At 47.7% G+C, this 19820-nt stretch overlaps 1 protein-coding gene across 1 annotated transcript; it reads left to right on the top strand.

Annotated features, from left to right (window-relative positions):
- Nucleotides 1–14405: 14405 nt before the first annotated feature.
- CNGA2 (cyclic nucleotide gated channel subunit alpha 2) lies at nt 14406–19522 on the top strand. The gene is made up of 6 exons (XM_008158713.2): nt 14406–14515; nt 14716–14808; nt 15442–15612; nt 16730–16837; nt 17662–17768; nt 18117–19522. The coding sequence occupies exons 1-6, from the start codon at nt 14406–14408 to the stop codon at nt 19520–19522; spliced, it is 1995 nt and encodes a 664-aa protein (XP_008156935.1).
- Nucleotides 19523–19820: the final 298 nt, after the last annotated feature.

Genomic DNA, 19820 nt, shown 5'->3' with positions numbered 1-19820 from the left:
CATCCATGTCCACAACTCTGTGAAGCTCATCTCAGACAGGGTAGATTGTTGGGTAGGGCAGTGCTGGGGACAAAGGGATACATGCATGTCTCTTGGGGGACATGGACCCAGAACATTCCCATTGGCTTTAGTGACTAACCAGACCATCCCCAATCCCCAAACTTATCATGAGTTCTCCGTTATAAAGAAGAGAGAGTGTGTTAATCATTGTTAGTCATGAGATGTAAAATGAACGTGACTGCATGCATATGAGAGAGAGAGAGAGTGAGAGAGTGAGAGAGAATATAGAGAGGAGAGGGAGGAGTGGGAGGAAGAGTGAGGGAAGTGGGGTGAAGGGAGAGGGAGATACTTGTCTTCAAGCCTACTCTGCCCCTACCACACCCCTTTATGGTTCTCCTTTGCCCCCATAAAATGAGAGGATTCCTCCACTCCTGACTCTTTGGGAATTGCAATACTTCTAAGAACCAGGAGGCCTGGGTAGAACCTGGAGGCTCTCTGCCCCCTACTAATGGGTCCTGGAGTACCTGGAATAACCAGCAAGCTAGGAGGAAGACTGGGGTTCCTCCTCGCAAGTCACACCTCCACTCCCCACAGCCTCAGGGCAGACCCAAGGTCTGGGGACTAATTAAAAGGAGCAGCCCACTGTTAAGGTTCAGTGAGGAACAGCATGAATAGCTTCTTCCCACCAGTCCAAACCCCCACTGCCTTTGATGACATGGAAGGTAAGCCAAGCAGAGTGGAGTTGATTGGAGCTAAGGATGCCAGGAGGGCTGCCCTCCAGTGCTCCTCCTCAAACTGCCCCATTCTTCTGTTTCAGCTGGATCACACATGAAAGCTAAGAGGAAGAGAAGGCTATTATGGCATGGGGCAGTGCCTGCCTTTGGGACATGGGCATGTGTTTTTGTGAACAGACATGAACATGTTTGCAGAAAAAGTCTGGCTGAAAATATGTTGTGAAACAAAGACTCACCCTTGGGAGCAATTTAGCTGAAATGCAAACAGTGTGGTGGCCCCGTGGAGAAACGCCTCCTGGGCAGGGGAAGCTAAGGTGGAGCCCTTGCCTGAGACCTGGCTATTCCTCTACCCAGAATGAAGTGCGACTGGCTGTTCCTAGCCTTGCCTGTCTGCTCCATCTCCAGGGTCTTCCAGAGGGAAACCGTACCCAGAGCTACTCCATGCTGGCCTCCACCACAGCCTGGAACATAGGCAGTAGACCCCTCTGCAGGGTTCTGTGATGGACCCTATTGTGAGGGCTGACACCTCCTACCTGATTCTCTGAATATGATCTGTCTGGACTGTCTGCTCCCTTGATGCTATTTCCCTGCCAAGATGCCTTGGCCTTGCCCAAGCTCTCCAACCCTTCCCAACAAGCCTGGAACTTTCCCATGACAAGTAGAGGGGAGGCTGGGACTCTAATTGGGGGTACGGGAGTGTTTTGTTTTTTTCTGCAGCATGTTGTTTATTGCTCCTCTGTGAAAATTCCCATGGGTTGCCCAGGCTTGGTGTTAGAGTGTTAAACACTGAGTGGCCAGATTATTATGATCTCTGAACGCATAATAATCTGGCCACTCAGTGTATATCCTATATAATAAAAAGCTAATATGCAAATTGTCCCCTTGACCAGGAGTTCGACCAGCAGGCAGGCCGGCCAATCGCCCATGTCCCCTCCCCCTGGCTGGACCCCACCCATGCACGAATTCATGCACCAGGACTCTAATATATATAATCTGAGTGGCCAGATTATTATGCGTTCAGAGATCATAATAATCTGACCACTCAGTGTATAGCCAGTTCCCCCACTGGATCAGGAGCTGTTTGAAGGCAGGGGATAGCTTCCATTGCCTTCCACATCCATGGCACCCAGGAGAAGCAAATGGCTGGCCAGAATGCCTCCAACCAGGGTCCCCAGAGAGCAATTCTGGTCTGATTACCTCCCGAAGGTCTGGCTTTGCCTTGGTCATACAAGTCTGGCCTTTAGGGTATGCCCTCTGCAGAAAAGCCTTCTGCATAAAAATCAGTCAATTTTGACCACTACTTCCTCTGGTGTATGGACTATGTGCCAGCATGTTGCATTTAAATAATACTGATTACACAAATCCTACTTGACAATGCCCTCTTGAAAAATGCAAACATTACAGGTGTACCTAACAAAGCCCCTTGCCCCCCAATGTCAAGCCACCCTAGAACTAACTCCTGTGTTTGGCTTGTTGTTCATCCTTGCAAACTCTTGCTGCCACATGCAGATATGTGCATCTGTATGTGCCCTGGGCTTTGTGCACAGGGTCTTACATAAGCTGCCTCACACAGTCCTCTGAGAGAGGGTATAGTCCCCCAAGCCATATGTGCAGGTGTGAAAATCTGTAAGCCTGTGGTTTGTGCTACCCTCCTGAGCAGGCCCCAGAAGAAGCTGAAACTCAATATTCCAGGTTTTCTGTTTCAGGTAGGCTTTCCAGCAGCTGGAGAGAGGCAGGCAGAATAAGGTGGGTGTGTGGGTGGGGGAGCAGACAGGGGCTGTGTTGTGCCTGGGAGCAGTCTAAGATCCTGGCTTCTTCAAAAGGAGCAAATGACTCACCATCCAAGGGCTTTTGCCTACTTTCCTTTTCCCAACTCCATCCTCCCTTGGAGGCCAAGTTCAGGGAGCCCTGGAGGAGAAGAAATGTACTTCCCCTCAGCCCTACCCCACACCAGGTACCTCTTCTCTCTCGGGTTTCTCACTGGCTTGCCCTCTGGCTAGGTAGGCTGTCCAAGACTGTTACTAAGGCTGGAAGGCAGGTGCATGAGGGTAGTGAGCTGGTGGCTTTGAGTCCCCAGACACAAAGCTGAGTGATGCATGCTCTATGTAAGAGAGGGCTCCTCAGGGAGCGTGGGAGGAGCTGGCTTCTGGGTCTGGGCAGACAAGCAGCTTCTATTGCTGGGCAGCCCAGCATCCAGCCCTCATCTGCTGACAGCCTGGAGTGTGTAGGGCCCACAGTGAGAGGGTCAGTCATCCAGCCAGGTGGCAGGACAGCTTCTCCAGTGGGCAGGTGCCACCCTGGGCCAGGGCCTTCAGCTTGCCTTAGCTGTGGGCATGAGTACCTCTGGGTTACAGCCAGCCTCCCGTGCTGGCATTGGGCAAGGTGGGATAGCTCTCTGACTGAGAGGCTGCCAGTTTCATGGGAGTTCAAAGAACCTACTGGCCTAGAGACTGGAGTGCCAGGTGGTCTCTGCTGGCTTCAGGTGCTAATGAATCCCCAGGGGCTCATCTCTGATTGGAGGCTTCACAGACAGACCAACGGATGCTGACTCTGGCCAGAGACACCTGCCTCTGAAGCCATCTGATTGGTGAGGAAAGGGGCTGGCATTGGGCTGAGATAGCAACTGACCAAAGCTGACACCTTCCTGTGGCCACAGGCCAATGGCTTCCATGGGGTGGTGACTGGAGCTCATGAAAATGTGCAGATCTTAAGAGTCAGGTTTGACATGGGTCCATGCGTGTCTGATCTGCCTAGGTTGCTGAGGGAAAGTAGGTGTGTGGAGAACCTTTGTTGCTTGTCAAAGCAGCCAAATTAAATCCTGGGACCTCTAGGAGTATGGAGGCACTGAGTGTTACCCTAGACCCGTGGTCAGCAAACTGTGGCTTGCGAGCCACATGTGGCTCTTTGGTCCCTTGAATGTGGCTCTTCCACAAAATACCACGGCCTGGGCAAGTCTATTTTGAAGAAGTGGCATTAGAAGAAGTTTAAGTTTAAAAAATTTGGCTCTCAAAAGAAATTTCAATCGTTGTACTGTTGATATTTGGCTCTGTTGACTAATGAGTTTGCCGACCACTGCCCTAGGCTAATCCCAAAGCATCTGAGCCTTTGTATTCCCATAGGAGAGTGCCAGGGAGGGTGACTGGAGAAGGCTTGGAGCAGAGAGGCTGAGGGGCTCCCTGGCCAGGCAAAGTTTGGTGGGAGAGAGGGAAGAGCCTATGGGTCTCAACACTGTGCCAGACTCCATTGTCTGCCTGCCCAGGGCATTTCCAGGCATCCCAGCCTCAGAGCATGAGGAGTGTGCCACTTGGATCCATGGTTCTCTGCACATGAGGAATAATGGAGGTATGGGTGAAGGGTTACGTGTGTTTCTCCCAGAAAGCCTGCTTGGATTGTAGTCTTTGTTTTTAGCCCTTTGAGTTGCATCCTGGAGACCCTTGAGGAAAAGTACCCACTATGGGTCTCTTATGCTTCTGGAGCCTTCCCCCTCTGCCATTTGGGCAAATACATCTGCAGCTTCTGGCACCTGAAGATTCTAGCACCAGGCAGCAAGCCTGGGATAAGGCTAGGCTCCCCATTTTGGCTATGCAGCTGAGCTTGCCCTTCATTTCCACTTGAGCCCAGACCAGCAAGTGTCAACTCCACCCATGTCAGACAGAGGCTATTGGAGGCAGTCAGTGCTTGGGTAGCCTGTTTTCTAAAACTCCTACCAGTGTCTGGGCCCTACTATTAGAAGAGCATGGGCAAAGACCTTAGCGCCACTTGTCAAATGGAGGCTTCCAGGGTGGTGGCTGCCTTCTACAGAGGGAGAGACACTTAGTGCTTGTATTGGGCACATGTACTTCAGGTTGACCCCCAACTGTAGCTGACAGAATATGTGTACCTAATTGGCCCTCAGGCACTCTGGTGGCCTCAGAACTGCCAGGACCAATCCTGGCCACACCACATCAGGTTCTAACATGGTGTGGTCCTACAGGAGATGAGACTGCCAAGATAAGTCTAGGGAGATCTAGAAGGGGTTGAATGCCCAAATGCAGAATTTGGAATTTATCATGTAGATGACACCTCCATTCATTTAACAAGTACCTGACACTATCCTTAGTCTTGGGATTCAGCAAGGAACAAGTCACACCTGGTCCCTGTGCTTATGGATGTTATCATAATGTGGGCGACAGACAATAAGAAAGTAAATAAGTGTCAGGACATGATAAATGTGTGATACAAATAAAGTGGGGGAAAGTGGACAAGAAACAAGACGTGGATTTGGGAAAATGCAGAGCAAGTTTAGGGAATATATTCATTCATTCATTCATTCATTCACTTTCCAAATATGTATGCTTGACAGTGGGCTAGGCTCCATGGATTAATGATGAAAGAAAACAGACAAGTCCCTGCTTTGAGAAAGTTTATTTCTAGGATGAGGGCATCTGTCCATTGGTATTCAAAGCAGGAGTGACAGACAGATCCAGGTGTGGACTTATTGAACTCACCCTGGTGGTGTGAAAGGTAGAGAAGAGGAAGGGCTGGGGATCTAAGGCTAAGAGACAGTGAGAACACTGCGACAAGAGTTGAGGCCAGGACTAGGGCAGCAGTCAAGATGGACAGGGAAGAAGGTCCTGGAGAGATTTCAGCAGAAGAGCCAACAGGATTTGAGGCTTGGGTCGGAGTATCAAAGATGACTCCTGTTTTGGGATTGAGCACATATGGATGAGATGTATTTTTCTCAAGAGAAGGCATTGGGAAGATAGGGGCGGGGGCTGGGGTGAGAAGGTCATGTCAGTTTGAGATATTTGGAGTCCCAGTGACTGCCCCCAGGAAATAGAGATAGCCCCTGGGCACCTGAGAATGTGGAACACAGGAGGAGTTTCTCAGTGAAGACAGCATGGTCTGGGATCTGGCCTGTCCCTCTAGGAGGAGCTTCCCCTGGGGTATGAACTGAACATGGCTGATGTCAGATATACTGCCTTGGCCCCATCTTTGTAAAGAAATAAAGCCTCCCTTGGTAAAAGTGGCCCAGTCATGGCAAGTTTCTGATGTAATGACATCCACACTAGAGGCTCCATCCCTTTGTCAAAGTAATGACCAACCATGCTGGCCTGCCAGGCTTCTTGGGCAAAACCTTGTCTTCTCTGTATTCCACTGGAGATTTCATTTGCTCAACAAATAGTTCTCAAGCATCTATTTCATGAAGGTGCTAGGCTGGAGCCTGATCTCAGGGTGGCTGATTATAGCCAAAGGTGAATCAGAATCAAGGACCTACTGCCTGTCTAATGAGTGCCAAGCAATCTATTCATTTTTAGCGTGGTGCTGCCTACCCCAGCCCCTGAAACTCTCCTTGTCCATGGTTGGACTCCCTCCAACTATCTCCCTAGGCCTTGGGCACAGGGGTGTCATTGCAGCTTCAGCTCCACACTCAAAAGTCAGCCTTAAGAACCTGCTGAGCCTGGTGCAGTTCTGACATAACTCTCCTTTTGCTGCCCAGGACTTTTTCCACTGCAATGACCAGAATAGAATATCTGGAGAACTAGTCTCTGGGAGACTTGGAGCCTGCCTCTTTAGGCTGTTAATTATGGAAGAGTTCCTTTCCCAATCATAGTAAAAAAACTTTGATATTAACTTGAATCTGAGACCAGGCCTTAGAGTATAAAAGAAGCTGGAGCACCTGGCCACCTGGAGGGTTTCATGTTCCTTCTGGGAAGACCCACTGGAGTAGTCTCGCTTACTAGTAGCTCTATCTTCTGGACTCCTCAGAACTGCACTAAGGTCTAACCTTTATGTATTCTCCCCCCCCCCTTTCTCCCTTTTCCTTACCCTCCCTCCCTTCCTTCTTTCTTCCTTCCTTCCACCAATATGTATGGAATGCTTTCCAGGAGCCAGCCCCAGTGCTATGTGAGGATGCAGTATATATCAATGCAGACACTCATGCTTGCCCTCAGGCGATGCACACTCTAGTACAGGAGGGTCCTGGCAAGAAAGGTGGCATAGTCTGGACTGAGTTTTTGCCCCAGGACCTTGAGAAAGTTTGCAGGGAACTATGCACATGCAGAATGAATGTGGACATGCTCTTCAGGGAGAAGTGTGAGTGCCAAGCTACCCTGAAGCCTCAGTCTCCCATAAATGTCTGTTTAAGGGTCAATGGTGATGAATTCACTGTGATTGGGGGAAAGGTGAGTTGTGCCTGTCCAAGGGCAGCTGGAGTATAATGTCCAGTTGTACGGAAAGCCTGAAGCTCAGAAGAAAGGCGCTGCTGTCATTCTCATCTTTGTTACTGGACATTGGATGCCATCCTTACTTTTGTGACTGTACATAATGTGTTTTATTTCTCTGGCTACTTTCAAGATTTTCCTGTTATCAATGAATTTGTGCAATTTGATTATAATGTACCTTGGTATAGTTTTCTTCATGTTTCTTGTGCTTGGGTATCATTAAGCTTCTTATATCTGTGGGTTTATCCTAAATGATAAAAGCCTAATATGCTAAGTGTCCGGTCATCCAGTCGGCCATTCAACCAATCAAAGTGTAATATGCTAATGATATGCTAAGGATGCTCAACCTCTCACTATAACATGCACTGATCACCAGGGGGCAGACAGTTGACCAGTTGACCGGTCACTATGATGTGCACTGACCACCAGGGGGGAGATGCTCCATACAGGAGCTGCCCCCAGTGGTCAGTGTGCTCCCACAGGGGGAGCACCACTCAGCCAGAAGCCTGGCTCATGGCTGGTGAGCATGTAGCATTGGTGGCAGGAACCTCTCCTGCCTCTGTGGCAACACTAAGGATGTCTGACTGCCGGACTGCAAGAGGGCACAGGCCAGGCTGAGGCACACCCCCCACACACACAAGTGCATGAATTTCATGCGTCGGGCCTCTAGTAGTTTTATAAAATGTGGACAAACTTTAGTCATTATTTATTTTATTCTTTTTTTAAAATCCTCACCCAAGGATATGTTTATTGATTTTAGGGAGAGAAGAAGGGGGAGAGAGTGAGAGAGCAAGACAGAGAGAGAGAGAGAGAGAGAGAGAGAGAGAGAGAGAGAGAGAGAGAGAGAGATCAATGCGAGACAGAAACATCCATCAGTTTCTCCTGTATGTACCTGGAACAACCTGGGATAAAATGTGCAACCTAGGTATATGCCCTGACCTGGAATTAAACCCACAAACTTTTTGGTGTATGGTAAGATGCTCCAACCAACTGAGCCACTGGGTCGGGGCATTGGCCGCTTTTTCTTCAAATATCTTCCCCCTCCCCTCCTTAGAGAATTTCAACTACACCTATATTAAACCACTTGAAGTTGTGCCACAATTTGCTGATGTTTGCTCTTTCTTTTTCCTTTTTCTGATTTGATTTTCTCTCTGTGCTTCATTTTGGGTAGTTTTATTGTGTTGTTACATATATATATATATATATATATATATATATATATATATATATATTTCAGAGAGAAAGGGAGAGGGAGAGAGAGATAGAAACATCAATGATGAAAGAGTATCATTGATTGGCTGCCTCCTGCATGCCCCCTACTGGGGACTGAGATTGCAATCTGAGCATGTGCCCTTGACCAGAATCGAACCCGGGAACTTCCAGTCCGCAGTCCAATGCTCTATTCACTGAACCAAACCAGCTAGGGCTTATTGTATTGTTTTAAATTTCATTAATCTCCTCTTCTATGGTATCCAATTTGTAATGAATCCCATCTAATATATTTTTCATCTCAAAATATGTAGTTTTCATCTTTAGAAAATTGATTTGGGTCTTTTTTATATATCCCATAATCCTTTTTTATATTTTATAATTTTACCTAACATTTTGAGTATATAGAATGCAGTTATATTAAGTGTTTTAATACCCTTGTCTGGCAATTTTATATTTGTGTCAGTTCTGGGTTTATTTTGATTGATAGATTGTTTCCTCTTTATTATGGACAAACTATGTATATTCCTGCAATTTCTAGATCAAATAATAGGAATGTAAGTTTTTGAGTGGATGCCACACACACTGAGTTTCCCCTTGTTGGGTGCTGGATACTTCTTTTATTTCTAAAAACATTTTTGAAAAAATAAAAATAAATAATGATAAAAAAACAAAAACAAACAACAATCCAACACAGCCCTGGCTGGTATGGCTCAGCTGGTTGGAGTGTTGTCCTGTACACCAAAAGGTGGCAGATTTGATTCGCTGTAAAGACACATATCCAGGTTACGGGTTCGATCCAGGTCAGGGTGCATACGGGAGGCAACCAGTCGATGTTTTCAATCTCTCTCTCTCTCCCTCCCTCTCTCTCTCTCTCTCTCTCTCTCTCTCTCAATAAAATTTAAATAAAAAGGAAAAGAAAACCATTTTTTGAGATTTGTTCCCATTATAGATGCAAGACACTTCTGGATCCACTCCCCAATACCCCGTGAATCATTAGGTTTTCCAGTCTAGTTGGTAGCATCAGAGACTATTTCAAGCCTTGGATTAGGGATAGGGATAGGACTCTAGTTTTTTTTTTTTTTTTGGGGGGGGGTGGTTCTTTCCTCAGGTATGGCTAGCTTCCTCATAGAGTGTGCTGAGTACTTGAGAGGATTCTCTGAAAATCTCCAGAATTCTCTCTCTGTGCAGCTCTCTTTTCCAGTATTCTGCTTTGCAAACTCTAGTTGCCTTGGTGTCCTTGGGTTCTCTTCTCTGTCTTCTCAATCCAGGGAATCTGTCAGGCTCCACCTGAGTTTCCTCTTTCTGTGCCATGGCCTGGAAACTCTCATGAGAGAATAATCTGGAGCAATTGTAGGGCTCACTTCATTTGCTTCCTGTTTCTTAGGCATCACTGCTTATTGTTGCCTAATGTCTAATGTTTAAAAATAGCTGTTTCATGTATTTTGCCTAAGTTTGGCTATTTTATTCTGGAGAGCATGTCTGGTTCCTGTTATTCTGTCTTGTCCAAATTCAGAAGTGTTGTATATTCCTTTAAAATCAGCTAATTGTTGTAGTAGAAGCCTAAGCTGAGTAATAGACTACATGAAAAACTTACTTTTTGAGCATATACCATGTGCCAGGCAAGGAGAAAAGGTGGTATTTTGAACTAAGGTGTTAATGATAGAGATAGTGAAAAGTGATTGGATACAGTGATTGAAGGTGAAGTTCACATAATTTGCATAGGTAGAGAGTGAGGACATGAAAGAGAGGAGTCAAGGATGGCTTTTAGGTTTTTGACTCAAATAAATGGGAGAATGACATTGCCTTTGTTAAGATACAGGTGAGCATGGGAGGATAAGGTTTGGAGGGGAAGATTAAGAGCTCAATTTTGGACATATTCAGCCTGAGATACCTATTCAACATCCTAGTGGTAATGTCAGAAAGGCAATCTGGAGTTCAACGGATAGACTGAGCTGGTATTATAAATTTGCAAGTCATAAGCATACAAGATTGGATGAGGAAATGAAGACATAAAAGATAAGGATTCCATCCAAAGACTGAGTTTAAGACACTCCAAACTTTACAGTTTGGAAAGAGGAAGGGGCTTCTTCAGAGGACACTATAGAGAAGTGGCCAGTGAGGCAGGAGGAAAACCAGGAGAAGGAACCCATTATTTCAAGGAGAGAGTGGATAAACTGTCAAATGCTACTGAAAAAACAAGTGACTCTGAGGATGAACTGTATTCCTGGCTGTTTTCTCTTTTATTCTTGGAGCAACACTGGGGTCAGAGACTGACAGATTCATCTCCCTAACCTCAGCACTTAGCACTGACTTGGTGCACAACAGATGCCTTGGGAATATGTATGGACTGCTTGAGTGAAAAAAAGAGCATTGGGCAACAGTGAACTTTTAAAAGAGTTGCAAACTGGAAGTTAGTAGCTCTTCTATTCTTGGGTATATGACTAACTTGTTCCTTTTGTTCCTGGCCTTACCATCTCTAAAGGAATTGTCTTCAGAATGCTCTCAACCAGGGTCCAAGACACTTCTTGGATCAGGCTGGATTTTCTATAAAAGTCTTGGACTGGCTGTTTAATTTGTGGATGAGGATTAAAGAGACCCAAAAGTATAATAATTGATGTTGGGCTATTAACAGAAGCACTTTGCCTTACTGTTGGTTTAAAAGTCTCCCTTCTTGAGGATTCCACTTTCCATCTAGGACCTCTGCCCACCTTTCTTCTCTTTGTCAACGACATGGTCTGATGTCTTCCTCGCCCATTCCAGTCCTACCCTCACACTTGTTTGGTTTCCCCTATGCAACCCCACAGAAGCTATTATAAACCTTCTGGCTTCCTCCAAAGTCTGCATCTATTGCTGTCTGATGCCTCTCCCATATAACTGAGAATGTTGAGGTTTTATATGAGTGATCCTCTTCAACTGTCTCTCACTGCACCCCTCTCCTATCTAAAATCTTTGTCTATCACCTTTTCCTCTCTTAGCCTGTTCTTCAGTGGCCCTTTCCCCTGTGTGCTTGATAAGTCTCCTCTCCCCAACTCTCATACACAAATCCACCCATTATATCCATCTTTCATGAGCTCCAACCTTAACTGGAATTGGTCACAAGCACAAATATTTTAATTTTCTATTGAATCCCTCCTCAAAACCTTTACACTTGTTTTGTTATCTCCTGTCCGTAAAAGGATAAAAAAAAAAATAGAAACACAGAGAACTTTTTGCAACCTCATGTGATCCAGTTTCCACCTTATCTTTGCCTTTTTTCACTCATTCAGCATTCTAAAAAGAGTCAGATACATTCTCTATCTCTTCTTCCTCACCTCCTACTACTTATTCTGAAACCCTAAAAAAGATGTCTTCTTTTCCCACCACTCCTGAGGCTGCTCTGCATAAGGGCACCAGTGAGGCCTCTGTTGGTGGATGCAGGACTCCTCCAGCTCTCATCTCTATAGGCAGCCTTGCTCTTCCTGACATGGGGGCAGGGTGTTGGCCCTATAGATTCCTTTTCCTGAGACTCTTTTCCCTGAGACCTGTCTTCCTCAGTTTCCTTCACTTGGTCAGTTCTTCAAGCCATCGGCCACCTTTGCAGCTTCTTAGAACTCTCCCCTCAACCTCCTTCTCTGATCTTATGCTATGGAGGGAGGGTTGGCTTATCTCCCTCTGAGAGCTTTAACTTCCAGCAAACCCTAATTGTGTCCATGTCTCCCCTCTAGTACAGACCCCAGTGAGTGCTGGGTCAGTCAGAGAGTGCTGCAGCAGACATGGAGTGACAGTGAATGCTCGAGACCAGAACAGGGCCTAGGGTACAGAAGGCAGTAGTTGGACAGATCTTTGACACTCTGGGGGACAATTGACTGAGGACAGAGGCTACTTGGATGTGATGGTTGAGGAAAACAAGAAGTATGGTTGACATCCAGTTTTCTGGCTTGGGGGACTGGGCAGAGGGCAGGCCCTTCTAGGAGGTGGGTACATTGGAAGAGAAGCCAATTTGTAATTAAGGGTGTCAAGTTCAGTTTTAGCTATGTTGGGTTTGAGGTGCCAAAAAAGAGCAGTGGCTGTAGATATGGGTGGGGAGCTTGGGAGAGATGCCTCATTTGGAATGTGATGGTAACTGAAGACTTGGGACTAAATGAGGTTTCTTGGAGAGAGTATGAGAACCGCTGGCCTGTTTCCTGGCAAGTGATCTGAGGGAGCAGTTCTGATGCAGGAGAGTGTGTGTGGCAAAATAGCTGCTTCTGGCAGTCAGACTCAGGGAAGGGCTTGTTCCTGGCAGAGAAGGATCCGGGATCATGGGAGAAGAATCTCTCTTGGTGCCAGAACCTTAGAGAAGGCATAAATGGTGTCATGGCACCTTAGCTACCCTCTTGTGGGATCAGGGTCACTGCTATTGCCCATTATCAGTAAGGAGGGGAGGAAGCCAAATGCTGGCAGGCAGGGCCTGTACTGTCTCTTTATCAGCGAGAGACTGTCCCACGTTCTCTGCCTGGTGCTTGCAACTTCCCTGGGCTGTCCTTGGTCTCCTTTGTCTTATTTTTGCAAGCACAGCTCACACTCCAGCCTAGATCCAGCTTCCCTATATCCCTGCAATGGACTTGCCTTTGACTGATATTCCTCTACCACTGCCCTTCATTCACTGTGATATAACCCTTCTTAACCTTCAAGATTCCAGAGGCCAGATCTGAAACCCTGATCAATATGAGTGGCCCCAGCTTTGTTTGTGTTGCTTGGAAGTTTCTGTCTCCATGGTCTGCTGCCTCTAGGGTCCAAACAGGTTCCTCTGCCTCAGGTGCCCTTATTAGCATCCTAGTGCTATAGTCCCACAGAGAGCTGCCAGAGCATCTCTGAAGTTGTTTGTTATTACCACTCACCACAGAGGCTGACATGCCTGCTATCACCATGGTGACAGCTCCAGAAGCTGGAACAAGAGGTGGGGGCGGGGGCCAGGGTTGCTCCAGCATAGGGACCACAGGCAATTTGGCAGGTGTTCTGGCCAAATCTGGTGGGGGCATACCAATCAGCCTCAGCAGAGAAGAGTTGCTAGGAATCTATTTTGCCCCAGCTTCCCTGACTCCATGGCAGACACTGTGGAACACAATCTCCTGTCTCTCTTCTGGATTTTCTCCTCTTAAGTTGTTCCTTCTTAGTCTATTTTGTGGACATCTCCTACCTTACTCAACTCTTAAATATTGGTGCTGTCCAGGGCTCTGTCCTGGACCTTCACTCTGTATTCTCTTCCTGAATGATGCCACCCACTTGCTCTCCCTTGTTTCCTACACCCAATCCTTCTCTGAGTCCTGTTCTTTTTACTTCCTAAATATTTCTCCACTCTGCCTTGTCTCAGACTTCAGCGGTACCCTCTTCTCTAGCCTTTTCCCTACCACATCGTTTCTGCTCTTGCTCCCCTATAATCCAGTCTCCATCTAGCAGCCACAATGATCTTACTAGAATATAATGCTGTCCTTGTCATGTTCCTTATCAGTCATTCCAAGACTTCTCATAGCCCTAAAGAGAGAGAGTCCTGACTTGGACCATTGCCTGTGGAGCCTATTGGAGCTCTCCCTTCTCTCCTCCTCATGCCCTTCCCCACCCATGGGGCTCCTCTCTGTCCCTCAGCTTGAGCAACATTATTTGAAGGTGCTGGAGCAAATGTGATTTGAATTGAAAAGAAGGAACTCTGGTTGAAAAAGTCAATGAGAGATGAGACTCCTACCTGAGGAGCATGAACTCTGGGATGATCTTGGGATAGGAGAACCAGAGAGCTGGGGGGTTGGGTGGCAGCTTCTTTGGGCCAAGGAGATATATCTCCTCTCATGGGGCAGGAGTTTTGGGGCAGGGCTGCTTTGGAGGTGCTCAGTAACCTAAACATGTGCCACACATCTTCAAATCAAAGCAAGAGAAGATGGCTTAAACAGTTTTTTGTTTGTTTTGTATTATATCTGATAGTTCACAGTCAAAGGCTTCACTGGAGTAAAAGAAAAAGAAACACATTTTTAAATTTAACATCGGTTGCCTTTTTTAATGACCTATCAGAATAGAGAGAGCAGTATCATCTTCTTGGTGCTTAGAGACTGGCACTTAGGCAATGCTGTGTCCCCCTGCCCTGCACTGCAAATCAGTAAGTTGTGCTGGTGTTTTCCAGGTGGGCCCTGGTTCTCTTCTCACTGCTCACCTTCCGCTCTCCTGACTTATATGGGTGTCAGGGTCCTCTGTGACCTTACTCTTTGCCCTCTCCTTGGCAGGTGAGGATCCCAGTTGTACATGCAGGATGACAGAAAAATCTAATGGTGTAAAGAGCTCCCCAGCCAATAACCACAACCATCATGCACCTACTGCTATCAAGGCCAATGGCAAAGATGACCACAGGAAGAGTAGCAGGTGAGTCAGCAACATTTCAGAGATGGCCTGGAGGCTGCTATGTCCTTAAGCTCTGCCTCATTGTCACAGAGAAATCTTTGACTCAAGAACATCCTCTCAAGGAACCATGGGATGTCTAGGCAAGTCATAAGAGAAGACAGTGCTGATAGGAGACAAGGTATGCTTAGAGAACCTTTGGTCAACTGCTTCTTCCTCTGTAGGCCAGAGTCTGCGGCTGAAGATGACACCTCCTCAGAACTGCAGAGACTGGCAGAGATGGATGCCCCCCAGCGAGGGAGGGGTGGTTTTCGCAGGTGGGTTCCACCATGGCCCTGATGCTATCCCCTCCTGCCCACAGGCACTGGCAAAGTGGATACCATGGCTTTCCTTCTTTCAGTCCCACTGGACCTTCCCACGGAGACATTTGGGAAACGCTGTCAGTGCTATTCTAGTTCAACTCTTTCTTCCTGAGTATGCTCCTTTGAACAACCTTGGAGTGGCCAGAGGAGGCTTCTCTTTAGACTTACCTGTCTCTGTGTCAGGAGGGAGAGATACTTCCCACAGAGGGGCCTACATAGAGGGCCCTGAGATCTGAAGTCCAGAGCTGTAGGTTTCATAGGGAAATCGGAAAGCTTGGAATAACCATCTTTCTGGCCTGTCCTCTCTTAGCACAACCTCCATCTTGTCTTGGAGATCTCTTATTTGTTCTTAACAATTAACTGAGATGGTACCTCCTACAGGAAGTCTTCTCTTTCCCCTAAGGCTGCATTCCAAGTCATGTCTGAGTCCCAGCTCCCTGGCCTCAGCACTGGCCTTGATCCCAGTTCTTGGCACTGGAAAAGAATGACTTGGCCCATTTCCCATCTCCCTCATCAGACACTGAGCTCCTGAGTACAGGTTCTGAACACACAGTTCTTTCTGACTTATCATTCCTCTCTCACCTCTAGGATCGTCCGCCTGATGGGGGTCATTAGAGAGTGGGCCAACAAGAATTTCCGGGAGGAGGAAAATAGGCCTGACTCATTCCTTGAGCGTTTCCGTGGTCCTGAGCTCCAGACCGTGACAACACAACAAGGGGATGGCAAAGGCGACAAGGACGACGAGGGCAAGGGCACCAAGTATATCTATCCAACCTGTGGGACTAGAAGGGCTCCCAAACATCCAATTGGAGGGCTCGGTGGGGTTTCTTATGTCACCATGAGCAGATTGGGTTATATACCAAGCCCTGCCATGGCAGGGAATGGGGTAGGCAGAGGAGATCTGTTACAGTTTTAACTCTAGAATATTTCCATTGTCCCAGAAAATAGCTTTTACAATAGCCAGTGACCCACTTGCTATAGGAGCCTGTAGTGGCTTTTCCCCTAAGCTGCCCCTTGCCAGATGTCCTCTCTTTTCTCATGAAGCAAGTATCAAGGACACCTGAGTGTGGGCAGAGGGAGGGCTCAATTGCAGCTTCTATTCCAGCAGCAAGTAAACATAGAGTAGGGCACAGTTACAGAGTGCTGTTGAGAGTGTGCCCATACCAGTGCCAATGTGGGCGCAGAGGTGGGCCTTTGAAGAGGCCATGCTGGAGGCTCACTGGCAGGGAAAGCCTAGAAATAATTGAGCAAAAGGGGGTGGGGAGAATAGAGAAGGCAGAGCTGGAGGATATGTTGTTGGAGGAATGAGTAGGCGACTGCAGATGTCTGGCCAAGCCGACATTCCCTACCTCTGGCCAGTGTAGGATAAGAGTTCTTGCCAAGGCAGGATACAGCATCTGGGAAAGTGATTTGGGGGCTGGAGGCCAGGCAGCAAAGAGAGAGGGCAGGGTGGGCAGGAAGCACTTGGCACTCACTTGCTTGGTGTTCCTCTTTCTTCCCGGGAGGATTGTAAAAACAGGTCCTGAGCCCTCATTACAATCCTGTGGAAGTCCCTCACCAGGCTCTGAGGCCCACCCAAATAAAAGCATTACTCCTTGTCATTCCCTCTTAGCATGGGGACTTCAGAGGATCTGAGAGCCAATGGGCCTATGGGGGATTAAAATAGGAAAAGGAGTGTCCTTTGCCCATCTGAGCTCTGCTCAGATATCCAGTACCAGGCTGTGGCTCTCTGAAAAACAGGGCCTTAAGTCAACTTGCCCTTCACCCTGCACATCCCCTTAGGCATTGCTTTTTAGGGACCCCTGACCTCTGGGAGTGGGGGTGTTGCCACACTGAGTGCCTGATTCACAAGCCTGGCCTCTTTCTGTCTCCTTAGGAAGAAATGTGAACTATTTGTCTTGGACCCAGCTGGGGACTGGTACTATCGCTGGCTGTTTGTCATTGCCATGCCTGTTCTCTACAACTGGTGCTTGCTTGTGGCCAGGTAAATAGGGAGGGTCTGGGAAGTGGTGGCCAAAGCACTCCAATCCTCAGGCCCAGGGGTTGAGAGCATACCAGTCCCAGCTGTGGACACAGAGCTTACCCTAGGCCTCTTACTGCCCTATTTAAAGCCCACCCCTCTCAATTAATATGCTACAACAGTTTTATGTTTATCCTTTTATCCTTTTTTCTGGTGTCTGTAATCTGTTTCTACTTCTCTATCCCACCAATACTGTCCTAGGTGAGGCTACCTCCTCTCTCCCTGGCACAACAACAGCCCTACACCCATTCTTTGCAGACATTCTTGACCTCTCCAGCTCATTCTCTACACTTGCAACTAGTGTGGTTGGTAGAAACTGGGATTTGATTATGTCACTCCCTCCTCACAAACTCTTCATGGCCCCCTATTGCCCACAGGATGAAGTTTAAGCCCTCAGCATGGCCTTCAAGGCCCTCTGGACCTGGCCTTCTCTCTAGCTCCACCTTCTGGAATACCCACCCCCAGCATTCATTATTTTAAGATCACAACATGCTATTTTCTCAAGAGAAAATTTCCTCTCTCCATTTTCAACCTATGGAGATTCTTCTTGCAGTCTCAGTTCCAAAGCCAATCTCTACATTAGCATTCCCTGATAACATTTTCCACCCACCGTCCCCCACCCCAGTCATTCATTCAGCAAGGATTTGGCTAAGCAACAGGCTGACTGTGACTCATCAGTTCCCCTGGTAGCCATCCCATGCTTTGCACACAATGGGCACTCAGTTTGGGGCCTCTAGGGGAACTTGGCTTGGAATTGAGGGGAAAAGCCCAGCCCTGTTTTCCTATAGAGCCTGCTTCAGTGACCTACAGAAAGACTACTATCTAGTGTGGCTGGTGCTGGACTACTACTCAGATGCGGTTTATATTGCCGACCTCTTCGTCCGATTGCGCACAGGTAAGTGAGCAACTGAAATGCACAAGCAGGAGCATGACTCATATGTCCAAAGGCCTGAGTCCAAAATTCCAAGAAGCTCTCTCAACACAAGTTTAGACTCAACTGCTTGGCTGGGACTTAGGTTGGTGCCTGCCCCTTTTTGAATCTCATGGTCCTCACATGCCTAGTGAGCTACAGACCAGGGGATGCTCTCTTGAGGTCTTTCTGGCCATCCCTGCTACATGAGTTTCCTATACTCCTCCTTGGGAAGGAGAGTTGAGTGAACAGGTTGTCCCTTGCAGAGTATTAGCCTATCAGGAGGGAGAGGGCTGAAAGCAGAGGTGATATGTTGGTTTGCATCTCTACTAGGTTTCCTAGAGCAGGGGCTGCTCGTCAAAGATACCAAGAAGTTGCGGGACAACTATATCCACACTCTGCAGTTCAAGCTAGATATGGCTTCTATCATTCCCACAGACCTGGTCTACTTTGCTGTGGGCATCCACAGCCCTGAGCTGCGCTTTAACCGCCTGCTACACTTTGCCCGCATGTTTGAATTCTTTGACCGCACTGAAACACGCACCAGTTACCCCAATATCTTCCGCATCAGCAACCTGGTTCTCTACATCTTGGTCATCATTCACTGGAATGCCTGCATCTACTATGCCATCTCCAAGTCCATTGGCTTTGGGGTTGATACCTGGGTTTATCCCAACATCACTGACCCTGAGTATGGCTACCTGGCTAGGGAATACATATACTGCCTTTACTGGTCTACACTGACCCTCACCACCATTGGGGAAACACCACCCCCAGTAAAGGATGAGGAGTACCTATTTGTCATATTTGATTTCCTGATTGGCGTCCTCATCTTTGCCACAATCGTTGGAAATGTGGGCTCCATGATCTCCAACATGAATGCCACCCGGGCCGAGTTCCAGGCCAAGATCGATGCAGTCAAACATTACATGCAGTTTCGCAAAGTGAGCAAGGAGATGGAAGCCAAGGTCATTAAGTGGTTTGACTACCTGTGGACCAATCAGAAGAGTGTGGATGAGCGGGAAGTTCTCAAAAACCTGCCAGCCAAGCTGAGGGCTGAGATAGCCATCAATGTCCACCTATCCACACTCAAGAAAGTACGCATCTTCCAGGATTGTGAGGCTGGCCTGCTGGTGGAGCTGGTATTGAAGCTTCGTCCTCAGGTCTTCAGCCCTGGGGATTACATTTGCCGCAAGGGGGATATTGGCAAAGAGATGTACATAATCAAGGAGGGCAAGTTGGCAGTGGTGGCTGATGATGGTGTCACTCAGTATGCCCTGCTTTCTGCTGGGAGTTGCTTTGGAGAGATCAGTATCCTTAACATTAAGGGTAGCAAAATGGGCAATCGACGCACAGCCAATATCCGCAGCCTGGGCTACTCAGATCTCTTCTGCTTGTCCAAGGATGATCTTATGGAAGCAGTGACTGAGTACCCTGATGCCAAGAAGGTCTTGGAGGAGAGAGGCCGAGAGATCTTGATAAAGGAGGGGCTGCTGGATGAGAATGAGACGGCAGCCAACATGGAGGTAAATGTGCAGGAGAAGCTAGAACAACTGGAGACCAACATGGAGACCTTATACACTCGCTTTGGCCGCCTGCTAGCTGAGTACACGGGGGCCCAGCAAAAGCTTAAGCAGCGCATCACGGTTCTGGAAACCAAGATGAAGCAGAACAATGAGGATGATTACCTTTCTGATGGGGCGAACAGCCCTGACCCAGCTGCTGCTGAAAAGCAGTAAGGGCTAGGGCCTAACTGCCTCTCCAACCTTGACCTTGACCCCAGGAGCTAGAAGAGCCATGTAGGTCTTCACATTTGAATACATTACCCCCAGGTTGCCTTGAATTTTCCCCAAAGCCTATCTGTTACCAGGTTTTGGGCTCAATAACCCAGGAGCCCTCCTCTAACTAAGTCCAGCTATCAGCTAAGCTTTTGCACAGTGCAGGACCTTGTTGGCTTGCCTTCCAGGAGCTTCAGCCTGCCCCGTTCTGAGGAAGAAAGAGGAGAGCAGCTGAACTGTCTTCAAGGGGTCTCTCCTG

Source organism: Eptesicus fuscus, chromosome 1, assembly GCF_027574615.1.
Source record: "Eptesicus fuscus isolate TK198812 chromosome 1, DD_ASM_mEF_20220401, whole genome shotgun sequence".
In the NCBI taxonomy this organism is placed as follows: domain Eukaryota; kingdom Metazoa; phylum Chordata; class Mammalia; order Chiroptera; family Vespertilionidae; genus Eptesicus; species Eptesicus fuscus.
Note: the sequence above shows the minus strand (reverse complement) of the source record. Positions and strands in the feature narration are given on the sequence as shown.

Bases quoted from the DNA above. Each gene is read 5' to 3' on its own strand.
- CNGA2 (XM_008158713.2), top strand. From the start codon at position 14,406: ATGACAGAAAAATCTAATGGTGTAAAGAGCTCCCCAGCCAATAACCAC. The intron at 14,809-15,441 runs GTGGGTTCCACC...TCTCACCTCTAG, and splicing joins GGGAGGGGTGGTTTTCGCAG to GATCGTCCGCCTGATGGGGG. The intron at 16,838-17,661 runs GTAAATAGGGAG...GTTTTCCTATAG, and splicing joins TGGTGCTTGCTTGTGGCCAG to AGCCTGCTTCAGTGACCTAC.